The following is a 13,643-nucleotide window of genomic DNA, read 5'->3' as shown; positions in this document are numbered from 1 at the left end:
GAGCAGCTGAAATACACAACACAAAGGGGTTTGGAGACTGAGAAGTGAGTGTTTCATAGACACTTTTTTGTACTTTGACTCTTAATTGCTTTTAAGGACAACTGCAATCTGTGCTCGCTTGTAAAATGTGTCTAAGCATGTATGATGATTCATTTTTTTAATGCATAATTTGTGTTTTAAGGAACCGTGTCTGACATAAAAGTCTGCTGCACATGTCTGGAACAGCTTGAGGGTTCATATTCATGCTAAAGGGTACATGCAGTGACAGATGTTGAGGCAAAGAGTCAAATTTTTTTCTCCTCAGAAACTGACCCGACCCCTTATACACTGTCTTGTATGTAGAGCTGCCTGCCCCTCCACTTTGTACACCACACTCAGGAACAATGAAGTCTTCCAGCCAATTTAAGTAAAGGAATTCAGCTAAACAGCAACAAACAACCCTGAGCAGAGAGAAGATTGTTCAATAGTCCCTCACAGCAGTGCTTCATTACTATTGGCTGGAAAATCAATAAGAGACTGAAACTGAGCTCTAATTGGTTCCCAAAGACTGCAGAAACACACATTTGTGCAAACCCATGTACAGAGAGATAGATACAAATACCATATGGGAATAGCAACTTCAGGCCTCAGATCAATTCTAATTTTAACTAATTTATTCATTCCCATTGAGCTTGTAAGATCCACGTTGGCTATTCTCAGTTTGATGTACTACAGAGATGTTTGTTCAGCAACCAGAAATGATGAAATAACAAAACAGCTTGGACCGTCCAAGATAACTACACTAACAAAATTAAATGTTCAACAAAATATCATTTGCCTTTATACTGTACAATTCCAAAAAAAAACCACTCTATTTCTAACATTAAAGTATAAGGCTGGTGATGTTTTTACTATTCTTATTAAAGATTTAAGACTCACGCCTGTTTTAGTGGTTTATTCCTCTGTGCCATAAACCTCTGTTGTCAACCGAAAACTAAAACATAAATTAACCACACTATTTCTCTGGGTGACATTTTTCTTTATTACGATGAACACTGTAGTTTATCCTTTAATGCCACATACACGTCTTGCTGCCATACATACTCCCTAGTGCACCAATTGTGTATCAATCTGTGCTGAAAGTGGTTGCAAACAACACTTTTTACTACTGCCTGAGTAACATTTGCTAAAATCCATTCCGCCCAGCTGTTTAAGTATTAAAATGAAAAAATGTATTTGTGACCTGCTCTTAAAAATGTAAGTTGAATGATTAAGCTTGGGGATTAGAGCCTAAGACAACATGGGGAAGTGGGAAAGTGGGAAAGTATTGAGACACACATTCTTGGCTTTGATCTTCTCATGGGATTTGTTGACCATAAGAAAATGCCAAAGCTATGATTAACCCCTGACCACACACTGGACTCAAGATGCAAACTCGGGTTGTCAAAACTGTTGTCAAAATGTTGTGTGCTCTCCTTCCATCCCAGCCTCCTCCCTGCGACTTCAGCGCAATGTATAAATGTGAAATATAATCACGGCAGTAATTACGTTCGTCAAAATAACACAATTGGGAATGTAATTTAGTTGTATATGAACATAACTTGTGGGCGACAGGGTTGTTTAAAAATATGTATATATTATAAAATATGTATATATAGACATCTGTGCATATTGTAGCCTTAAACTAACTTCAAACTTCGAATTACTATTTTTACCTTTTAACAGGTGAAACCCTGAAGTGTGAAAATACTGTAGACGAGTATCAATCAGGAGAACTGCAATCATTCAATATGTTGAGTGAGTTGTGTTATTTCTTTCTATAAATTAATCAGCCAAGGGTAAAATGAATGCTTTTTGGTTGAAGAAGAATTGAATTACCTGGCTCACCGGTTTGTTACCAAATTTAATTAAAGTAGATTTCATTTTTGTAGCTTTTGTCGCAGAGGCCCAGATTAATTTACAATCTCAGCATGATACTGTACGTACCCCTGTATGATGAGACCGTCAATTCAGATAAGGAATATCTCCACAAAAAGAAAAACAGACATGGAAGTATTTAGAGTCATGCTGGGCATAATGCGATGTTTACACACTCATACTTAGTAAACACCAATGCACATACAGTCACAGAGAATACAGTGGGGTAGAATGAGATGTGTGTGTGTGTGTGTGTGTGTGTGTGTGTGTGTGTGTGTGTGTGTGTGTGTGTGTGTGTATGTGTGTATGTGTGTATGTGTGTGTGTGTGTGTGTGTGTGTGTGTGTGTGTGTGGGTGTGTGTGTGTGTGTGTGTGTGTGTGTGTGTGTGTGTGTGTGTGTGTGTGTGTGTGTGTGTGTGTGTGTGTGTGTGTGTCAGCCATTTGCTCCGGCTCTGCCAATACTGACAGCATTAATATTTCATCTACGAGGTGGAACAAAGTGGCTACTGGATTCCCATAACAGACTCACTCACTCATTTAGATACAAGACACACAGACATCCAGAGAGACATGAGGACACACAAATGCCCGTGGAAAATGCACTTGCACAAGCTCACTCATGACACAGACGCACACAGCTTGTGGCCTGAGATTGATCGTAGCTGCTATTAAAAATTGATTTGCTGTCATAGCATCAATTTCCCCCCAAGGTCAACTCACAATCTGTGTGTGTGTGTGTGTGTGTGTGTGTGTGTGTGTGTGTGTGTGTGTGTGTGTGTGTGTGTGTGTGTGTGTGTGTGTGTGTGTGTGTGTGTGTGTGTGTGTGTGTGTGTGTGTGTGTGTGTGTGTGTGTGTGTGTGTGTGTGTGTGTGTGTGTGGCTGCAAAGATGAAAGAGAAGAGGAAAAACTCCCACAATCCTTCATTGTCATTCAGAAATGGAGACGAGCAGAGAGGGTAGGGACGAAGGGATGGGAAGGCAAGAGATAAGACTATCCATACACGAGATGAGAGGGATCCGGTTAACTTAGGTTGTAGAGAGAGGAGACAACCTCCCATATTAGCTTTCATAACGCTTTCAGGAATATTTATTATCTCAATTCAGATATGATACACTGTATGTGGAGCTGTAATATTTGGGTGACCCAGTAGTCTGCTGGTTAAGGTGCACACCATATAACCACAACATCTGTGGTTTGATCCTGGCTGTGGATATTTTTGCATATCATATCCCTGTCTACCAAATTTCCTGAAGAAGGAAATGTAAGCCCTTAATATCCATTTCTCCTCTTTTAACCTTAAAGATCCCCTCCAGACATGTTTTAAGATGTATATCAAATATTTCATTTGAACATTAATTGGTGAGATACTGTCATTGTCTAATAGTATCTCACATGTGCTTGTTCCAGTTCTTTCTTGACACTAAATAATGTTTACATATTCAAACTCGACACTATTTATTGTTGTAACCATCCATCAAATTGAAATGTTTTAGATCCTAGTCTTCAGCACCATTTTAAACACATTTCCTTCAACATAGTTGGTATCTATGGAAACTTTGGGATCTCTCCTAAAATTAAAAACAGATTTTTGTGGGTTTTATTGTGCTGCATGAGTTTTTAGTGACTGACCACCTAGCAAGTCAAGCCTTGGGCCAAGTGTGTGGATCATACTGTGATCCAACAGAGAGAGAAAAAATAGCTGCAAAATTGTACTCAGTACAATACATTATTTGTATTTATTATTATTTGACTGCTTCAAAAATATACCTTCTGTATTTAATACTTCTGCTTAACTCACAGTAGGTTTGCTGAATAATAATACCTGTACTGTACAGCTTAATTTCCTTGACTGATACACATCTCCCCTGGAGATCTGGTTGGAGGGCTCCCAGCTGACTGGTTTGATTACTCTAAAGTGAGACAGAGGAACATGTAGAGAAGCACCATGTATAGAAATAACAGAGGGGAGCTTGAAATGCAGAAGCCACTCAAACAGATCCACTGAGGGATTCCATTTATTCTGACGTCCCTTGATGGAACAAGACTGAACCCTCTCGCCATATCTCTCTCTCTCTCTCTCTCTCTCTCTCTCTCTCTCTCTGTCTCTCTCTCTCTCCATGTCTATAACACACACACAGACGCAGACACACGCAGCAATCTATCTGTCCTGTGCAGGTTGATTTCCCCTGGTTTTAAACGTGACGTCTCAATCTGTTTTCTGCCATATTAACATCGAGGGGGAGAAAACCAAAACCCCCATCACACTCCGACAAACCCATGTATTGCAGGATGTTGCTTACACGCTTTCACCGGGGGCTTTGCTGCTCTCTTGACATCTTTCATTGTACACTATAATCCTATGAATTTGTGAGCATAAGAGCCTGTGTGGATACATTTCTATGTGTGTGAGTGTGAATGTGTGCAAATACTACCTCAGCAGGGAGCCGACCCCCACTGCAGGTGACATTTTTAGTGGAGAAATGTCACCACAGCCATTTTCTTCCCATATATTTGTGTGTGTGCGCGCATGTGTGTGTGCATGTATTTGATTGGGTCTTGGCAAGCTTCAATTGATTTCACAGAGGCTTGTTAGTTTCCAAATACTAGAATATCTCCCTGCCCCAGTGTTATTTCTTCTCCTTTTTTTACTCCCCATTTCCTTCAGCTTATCACTACACAGCAAGGCTATTTAAACAAGAAATTTAAGAATTACAAATTACCACACGTAAACCTGTAACAACTCTAAAATGTTGTTGAATTATTATGATACTATTATACTATTATAGTTGTGTCGTTGTTATTGCTGTTGATACAGGATGGATGGGATTCCAGCAGGCCAGCAGGAGGACAGTGTAAGACAGTCAGCATTATATAGACTAAGACTAAGATCCACTATGACAAAGAGTGACTGTTGCGTAAAGTCGACATGCTGTGAAAAGGGGGTTTCTAAATTAAACAGAAGTAGCAGCAAACATTTGTACATGACAGGATGAGCCAAACAAGCTGATCACTTTTATCAAGGTCAGAGAATATCACAGTAAGATGAAACTGAAGCCAAAAAAGCTATAATGAGACAGAGAGACTGAGTGAACGAGGTTTTTGTTATAACATATGATGTGTGTGTGGTTTTTGTCTTCATCATGTACGTATTGGCTGTTCTGTGTCCATGTGTGTGTGTATGTGATTGTGAGTATGTGAGTGTGAGTCTGTCTCCCTGACAACTGAGGAGACATCTGTCACCTCCATATGGAGAGACACTGAGGAAGAGGCTCAAAGGAAGGACAAAGCAAAAAAACAAACAAACACACAACACAGATAATAATCAGTTGCACAAAAATATGAGTGACGGCAAAAATGGTAAACAAGTAGAAAAAAAGTCAAACCCAAACCACACTATTGTGTGTATGTGTAATTAAGATCAAAAGCAAAAAACTCAAAACTTGATAATGAGGATTTACTTCATTAGGCGTTTTATCTGACTAAATGGTTGCTACTAATTAACATTTTACTATATGTCATTTTAAATTTAACTGAGCTGACATTATATGTCTTATACCATGAGTTGTGTGTGTGTGTGTGTGTGTGTGTGTGTGTGTGTGTGTGTGTTTGTGTGTGTGTGTGTGTGTGTGTGTGTGTGTGTGTGTGTGTGTGTGTGTGTGTGTGTCTCCTCTCATCTGGTGTCTAATATAAATGTCACAACACACACTCTCTCACACATCCTTAAAATACTGTAGTGATACAAAATAATATCCTCGCCTCCCACACAGACAGACCAGAGCTCACAGACACAATATGCACACCCATCTGTGATGCACTCACAATTTCATGTACACACAACAAGGCATGTGTGAGTTCCCTTTTCACTTCTTTGTGCACAATAATGGACAGTCCTTTTTGATGTATGTTTGAATTTGTCCTCTATACTCATTCATTTTCTAGCACTGAGGAGACACACACACACACACACACACACACAAAGGCACACACACACACACACAGAGTCAGTGAGCCCCTCACTCAAACTGTGGAGGAGGGGGCACTAAAAACTCATTACATGGACGATCAATATTGCACACACTTGAGAAGCATGAACCCCCCCCCCCCGCATCCACAACTCACACACACACACACGTTTCATCAACCACTGGCAATGGTGGCAGATGACTTTTGTCAGCCTGAGATGTGTTACCATGGTAACCATTAGGCTATATTTCGGTATGGCACAGCAGGGCTGACACTCAGTCACTCACACACACACACATACACATATAAAGGTCAATGTTCTGAAACATTCCAGTACCTTTCGATCTACACTCATCCCAAACCCAAATCACCTCAAAATGGGACTGTATTTAAAGTAATCCTAAATGCTCCCAGTGCAACCAGTGCTGCTTACAGAAATAACACAAATTCCTCCAAAGTCAACAAAATAGATGTAAGAAAAAAATAAGGCAACATACAAATAGATCTCAGTTTAGTAATGCAGTACAGACACAAAGTAGCTTTGGCATTAACTAAATAGACTAAACACCACAAAACTGAACTTGAATTTGGTCAAAAAAAGACAAAAAAAAACATTTGAATTTTCACTATGATAGATCTGACTTCAGGCATGTGCTAAAATCACATCAAGGAAGATGAATCAGACTTGACATCTGAAGTAATAAACTTCACAGTAGCCAACACCAAGTGTGTCTGAGAAAGAAATTACTGATGTTTGCAGCACAAGTGGTAAAAATTAACAGTTGTCAAGTGATGCCAGTGTGTGACTAACTGTCTATCCATCAATCATTTCTCACGTTAGTGTAAAATAATGAAATTGATCAATTCCTTGAGATGCATCGAAGGAATGTGAGAGACATGATAGAAAAGCTGCAATCAACGTCAAAGGCAACAGTTTGTCTCAAACTTTAAACACCAAACTGTCAGTCACTAATTGGTTTTAAGAGAGACCAGATATTAGCTTAATTATAATAGCAACAAATACCAAAGATAGTGATAAAACATTGTCCCCAGAACATGCTCACTACTGTATATGATTTTACTACAATTAAAGTAGGGGTAAGTAAACTTAAAAAGAGAAAATACATTTTGTTATATTGTCGACTCAGTCAGATTTGAACTCAGGATGTCGCATCTCATGGTTGGCATTGTAACGCCTATTAGTGAAGACATACAGACTCCTGCCATAACAGATCTAGACGCACCGGAGCACTGAACACTCTCGCCAGTGGGTGACATGGTGGGTGACGTACAGTACTGCCAGTTGGGTGGTGTTTGGTTTTAGCTGTTATTTTCAACATGGCAAGGTAATGCAGTAACAGAATATTGATTCATAGCAAAGCCTAGTCTGACAGTTTGATCTGAGTTTCATGAGTTATCCATGTTGTGCAGGACAGACATCATTTGCATAAAGTTGAAGTTGAGTCGTGATTTTGCAAATTCAGATACAGTGGTTGGTCTGTCAACTTGCTATGCTATATTCATCCTGCATAACATGGCTAGATCCCCTGCTCTATACAGAAAATGAATAGAATCCATTGACTTGATATCCGTCAACAGATTTGGTGTGTCTGCACCATAAACAATAAATACTCTACTGTAACTGCAGCATCCCTGATTCGATTTCAGCACACGTCGTCCCCCTTCTTTATTTTTCCTGTCATCATTCTACTGTCCACTGATATTTTTCTGTTACCTTGCCAAGCCCAGGGGTGTCTTTGATCTTGTTAACTGCACGGAGAAGGCAGGGTGGAGCTGGGGGCGGGGCCATCAGCAGGGCGGAGCTAAAATTGGTCGGGAACAGAGGGGGATCGCACGAGGGTGATGATGATGTCACTGGCGCCGTAACAGCGGCTGTCTTCTTCTTCTTCTTGGATGCTAAATTCAGCTTTTGTGCAGCTCTGAAAGAAGGAAGCATAGAGGAAGAGGAAAGGAGGAAGATGAAGGGAAAGGCCAGTCAATTAATCAAATCAATACATTAAAACCATGAGCTGAAAGGAAAGGACAGGAGGGATGATGACACATGTGCATATAAACATGAATGTATAATTACATCCTTAAAATTTACTGCAGTACAACCATGGGAAATATGCTAATTGCAGAACTGAACTTGGTTACACACCCTTCAACATGCACACACACACACACGCACGTACGCGCGCGCACACACACACACACACAAACACACTGCTGTTTACATATGTAGCAACATCTGGATGGGGAGTGGTTCATTTGCTTTCTCGCTGCTCAATTCCCTGTGGCATTGTGCTGAAAAGGAGCCACCAAAATGTATATATACTGAGTCTGTTCCTCACTCAGACTCTCTTCCTTCCCTTTTCCCTCCTTTTAACTTCAACTTCTAAATCTCACTTCTTTTTCCATCTGTTCTGCTCACTCTCTCATTTCTTACATCAACACAGCAGGTTATTTCCATCTGCCTCTCTCTATCTCTCTCTCTCTCTCTCTCTCCCTCTTTCTCAGGTGCGGGTACTTCACACCACTTTAAGTCTCTAAACTTTTTCTCCTCCCTTTCCAAGTGTCTGTATGTTTCTGAATACATGTCAACAATTCAGTCAGTTTAAAGAAGAAAAAAAAAGAAGAGCTCCATGTTACACTGTCAGATGAGCCCCTGTCCTGACACAGAGGAGACCTGTTATACTCTATCCTTAAACTACCATCAATCTTTGTCAGCAAAGAGTGAGGTATAGACTGAGTTGTTTTGTGTTTGTTTTGATAAAATCTTCAATATGCCACAAATTGACCATGGCTGAGCAGAAGGACAAGGAGAGGACTGTGAATCTGTCTGCAATCATTCAGCTAAGTGATGTACTGCCATTGAATATACTACTCAATCATTCAGCGTACTTCCTTCTCTGGCATGTAGGATGCCACAGTTCAACAATCTGACAATCTGAATTACACACAGCAGCTGTATTAACAATACGATAAAACAAAAGCTGCACTGGAAGGGATTCCAATCTTTTTTTTTTTTTAAATCTATCTTCATATATATTTATAAGATGATACTAAGAGAGAGGGAAAGAGAGAGTGAGACAGAGAGGAGAGGGAGAGAAAGACCTTGCGCCCTGACACACTCTCTGTCAAAGAGTCATATTCTCACACCATTGGCTTTCAATTAACTGCAGCAGGTTACAGAAAATGAGAGCGAGGGGGAGAGCCAGCAAGAGTAGTAAGAGGAGGGGGGGGATTGAAAGAGAGAGAAAGAGAAAAGAGGGAGGGACAGTGAGAGAGGAAGGAGGGAGAAGAGAGACGTGGATTCAGTGACCCACAGAACGATGAAGCGTTTCACCATTTGACTCTCCCAGGAGGATTTGTGTGTGAATCTGCGTATGTGTGTGTGTGTGTGTGTGTGTGTGTGTGTGTGTGTGTGTGTGTGTGTGTGTGTGTGTGTGTGTGTGTGTGTGTGTGTGTGAGTGCATATACCGTGTGAGACAAAGCTCCGCAAGAAGGCCACTAATCTTTTTTTTCACTGTGGGCAAGCTAACATCTTTGCAGCTTATATATTGCAGCAAATGCGATCAAACGCAATTACTGGTTTTCTTATTATATCACTTGAATGTGCTACAACTGAAGAAACAGGTGCAGGAATTTCCAAATGGAAACTATCATGAAGCTTCAGGATACAATACTGTATCTTAAAAATAATGATGGCATTTGTTAAAACCGTGGAATTAATGGTGTCTGGATTCAGATCTACTATTTTCTTTCTCCCTAACAATGAAAACAACAGGCTGCTGTAGCTGCTGCAGTGTTGAGTGTCACAGGAAGAGACATTACAATGATGGATGCATGGTTTCAGTACTGTTGGAGAATCCATATACAGTTGTTTCCACTCATAGCTTGCAGCAAAGCATTCAGTTCTTCTCTTCAGTACTTCATGAACAAGCTGCTCTCTGGGCAAAACATGCAGATCAAGCTTATTTCTTGTGATTGTTTTTATAATGCATCTTTCTTTTTATCTTTGATCAAGTGTGTGTCTGTGTGTGCACTATTACACTCCTATTATGTTCTTCCACTGTGATTACTTTAATCTGTGACACATTTCAAGCATGGCAGACACATACACACACACACACACACCTAATTGGTAGCGTTTAATGACAAGTGGCCTGGGATTTGGCCAAGTGGATCTATTTCAATCTAACCCTAAAGTGAAGGGCACTTGTTTTCCATCCATCTAGTCCCTCTCTCTATCCATCAGCACTTTCTCTGTCACCTTTATCCTTTAATATGCCCCCCTTTCCTGGATCATCCCTCTTCTGTTCTCTTCCTTCCTTTCTTCAATCCTCCTTATCTTTCCCTCCATTTTATTCGTCTCTCCCTCATTATTTTTATCAATCCCATTCTATCTCACTACACTATCCTCCCTGTTCTGAATCCATCCCACCATCTATTCAGCCTTCCTCACACGTATTGATCCCTTCATCCATCCTTGCCTCTCTTTCCCCTCGATCCCTCCATGTGTCTCTCGCTTGTTAAAAAGCAGCAGGGGTTTTCCCCTTCCTCTGACAGAACTACAAACACTAATACGTCAAAATACAAAGACTCACTCGAAACAAACACACACACACACACACACACACACACACACACACACACACACACACACACACACACACACACACACACACACACACACACACACACACACACACACACACACAGCTGATTTATGACTGGTGTCCCTAGGCTGTGTTGTTGGCCCAGTAGCTAATTACATTCTGTTTAACAGGCCGTCAGTGAAGGGAGATATAGGCACAGACAGAGAGCAGTGAGGGGTGTGTGTGTGTATGAGTGCGTGTGTTTGTGTGTGTGCACTACTAGCATGGACAGAGGACTGGCTTCACTGACATTATCTATTGACATGTACATGACAATTTACACACTTCTAACTTCCTGCTAAGACGCGACTTATATGCTAATTTGTGACAGGAGTTAAGATGGCCACGATAGCTCTGGCTTATATTTATCACATTTTGTTCTGTGCTACTGATCTGGTCACTTATCTGCCAAAAGCATATGAAAAAAGTGTTTAATTGCACTGGAGCATGCACTCCATCCTTTCTCCAATGTGTTGAACAATTTCCAGGATTCAACAATTTCAGAAATTAATGTGTGGAAACTATTTTGAAAGGATCAAATATTTTAAACCACTCTCTCTTTGCTCTGTGCTACTCTCTCTATATCTCTAACATCAGTTTGTTTAAATCACAGACCCCCAAATCATCAAACAGGCATTATGCTTCCTGGCTAATTAGTGCCCAATTATCATTTGATGGAGTACTTAATATTAAAGAAAATAGAAGAAGTAAACAGGCAGGCAGAGAAAAAGACAGCATCCCCCTGCATCCAAAATAAAAACGCCTTCCCGCCTTCACCAATTCATTTGGGACCTATTCATTTACTCTGCTACCTCCAGCAACACACACACATACACACACAACAGCCAAATCCCCAAAGATCCAGTCCTTGGAGCATGCAGTAAAAAATTCCTGCACTGATAGAAACTCCCTTCCCCCAGTGAGTATGAATGTATACACACACACACACACACACACACACACACACACACACACACACACACACACACACACACACACACAGACACCTAGCATGTACAGCATATCTCTATCCTCTAGCCCAACGTCCCCAGAGGGCCACTGCAGCAGTGGGAAGATGGAGCTCTACTGTGTGAGTGTGACATATTCACAGACAAATTGCTACTAATGAAAGATATTACTCATATGCACATTAGCAGAGGTAAAGAAAAGGTCAGTGTGGAGTCAGAGAAACTGTTGAAGAGAAAGAATGGAAAGAAGTATAAAAAGGACAATAACAAAGGAAGAAAGCATTGGGAGAAACAAGCAAAGTAGAAATAAAGGAAGCCATTAAATAAAAACAGAGGAGAGGAGAATAAAAGAAAGAAGATGAGAAAAGCAAGTAAGAGGAGTAAGGGATCAGGTGGGAGAGATGTGGTGGACACAGGGATTTTGCTGTGTGCAGACACTGAGCATGTGTGAGTGTATGTGTAATAGGAGTGTCTGTATGCAGCCCACGTCTGAGAGTAAAGACCAAGACAGTCGTGAGATTTACCAGCATTGCATGGATGCATCCATCGACCATAAACACACGCACAAATACACACACATACACACATAACCCAAGTCAAAACAAAAAGGTGACAGAGTGTACATTTTTTGCCAATTAAACTGAAAACCCACTACACACACACACACACGCACACACACACACACACACACACACACACACACACACACACACACACACACACACACACACACACACACACACACACACACACAGACACACTAGATAAGTGCAGGGAAACGCAGTCTGTAGGTGAAATTTTGGACAGCAAACATAACAAACACTGTGTCACTTTCAAGAAAAATTACACATCACAGCATACAGGTTCTAATTATCCCAACCGAAAACAGGAGAAAAAGAGTGACAGCTGGACACACATACATATCCACAGACAGTGACACCTGCACCATTAAACAAACCATGTTCTTTCACTTAGAAGGTTAATGCTCATAAATCGGCCCAAAAGACAGCTGGCTGTATGTCTGGAATGTCAACCAGATGTGTGTGTGTGTGTGTGTGTGTGTGTGTGTGTGTGTGTGTGTGTGTGTGTGTGTGTGTGTGTGTGTGTGTGTGTGTGTGTGTGTGTGTGTGTGTGTGTATTTGTGTAAAATGGCCTTGTTACTTGACAGTTCAGGGGCCATGGAGAGAAATCCAAAGAAGAGAGAGTGTGATCACATGTGTTTGTGAGCGTTCCCATACAATTTATGAGTTGTGGTTTGAAAGACAGACAGCAGTGTTTCTGTTACACTGGAGCATGTCACTCATATATCAAACACTTACACAAACAAGCACAAAAGACAGCAATGTGCACAACAGGAGAGAGGCAGAGAGGAGAGAAGAAAAGAGAAGAGAAGAGCTTTCATAGTATTTTTAGGGAACATTTATTATCATTTGGTATCATCTATAATATGATTTAAAGCAGCTCACTAGATATGACGCCTCAGCAATACCTCAGACACTGTGACACACTCATAGTCTTGTGTTACCCATGAATAATTTAATCATTCATTTTGAGCTTGCCATGTTTACTCATCAATAATTTACCCGTATTACCCGTGTCTTATTTATGTTGTGTCACCTTGTATTTCTCTAGATTTGATTACACAGCTTATCAGCAATTGGATAGTTGATTCATATACAAACACACCAAAAGATAAGTAAACATGCTTATCAACAATATATTGTGTAATAACATTTTCCACTAGCTTCATTTCATATCTTAGCCTGACTCTTGTCAGATCATTTTTCCACATTTCTGCTTTATTAGATAACTTGAGAGACATCAGCATAGCACTGAGAGTGTGGGAATGTCAACATCTCTTATTCAAACCCTGGTTTAATCTTTGTTAATAATATGCATGTCAGATTTTTTTTTTTGTATTCATTCTGTGTTTAACAGATTCTCCTTGTCCTTATACTCTCACTAAATCTTCATAAACATAATCTTGGGGATTAAACAAATTACAGTAACAGTGTTAATATGAGTATTGTATGATTCCTTGGCCTCCCGTGATTCTATTCAAACAAATGCAGAAGGATACCTCTCAGTCTTGTTTGTCCTTTTCACTCACTGCTTTAAGTCTTTAGATTCAGTCAAACTAATGTAATGAAAGAGA

The 13,643-nt window shown here is 40.4% G+C and overlaps 1 protein-coding gene across 1 annotated transcript in view; it reads right to left on the bottom strand.

Moving 5' to 3' along the window:
• The window catches only part of kif26ba (kinesin family member 26Ba), an 84,400-nt gene that overhangs the window by 34,223 nt on the left and 36,534 nt on the right, over positions 1-13,643 (bottom strand). Inside the window, 1 exon segment of the mRNA XM_062445138.1 lies at positions 7,595-7,799. Coding sequence (XP_062301122.1) covers positions 7,595-7,799 — 205 coding nt within the window.

The sequence above is a fragment of the Scomber scombrus genome, chromosome 1 (assembly GCF_963691925.1).
Source record: "Scomber scombrus chromosome 1, fScoSco1.1, whole genome shotgun sequence".
Taxonomy (NCBI): Eukaryota; Metazoa; Chordata; class Actinopteri; order Scombriformes; family Scombridae; genus Scomber; species Scomber scombrus.
The sequence above is the reverse complement of the archived record's forward strand: the minus strand, read 5'-3'. Positions and strand labels throughout refer to the sequence as shown.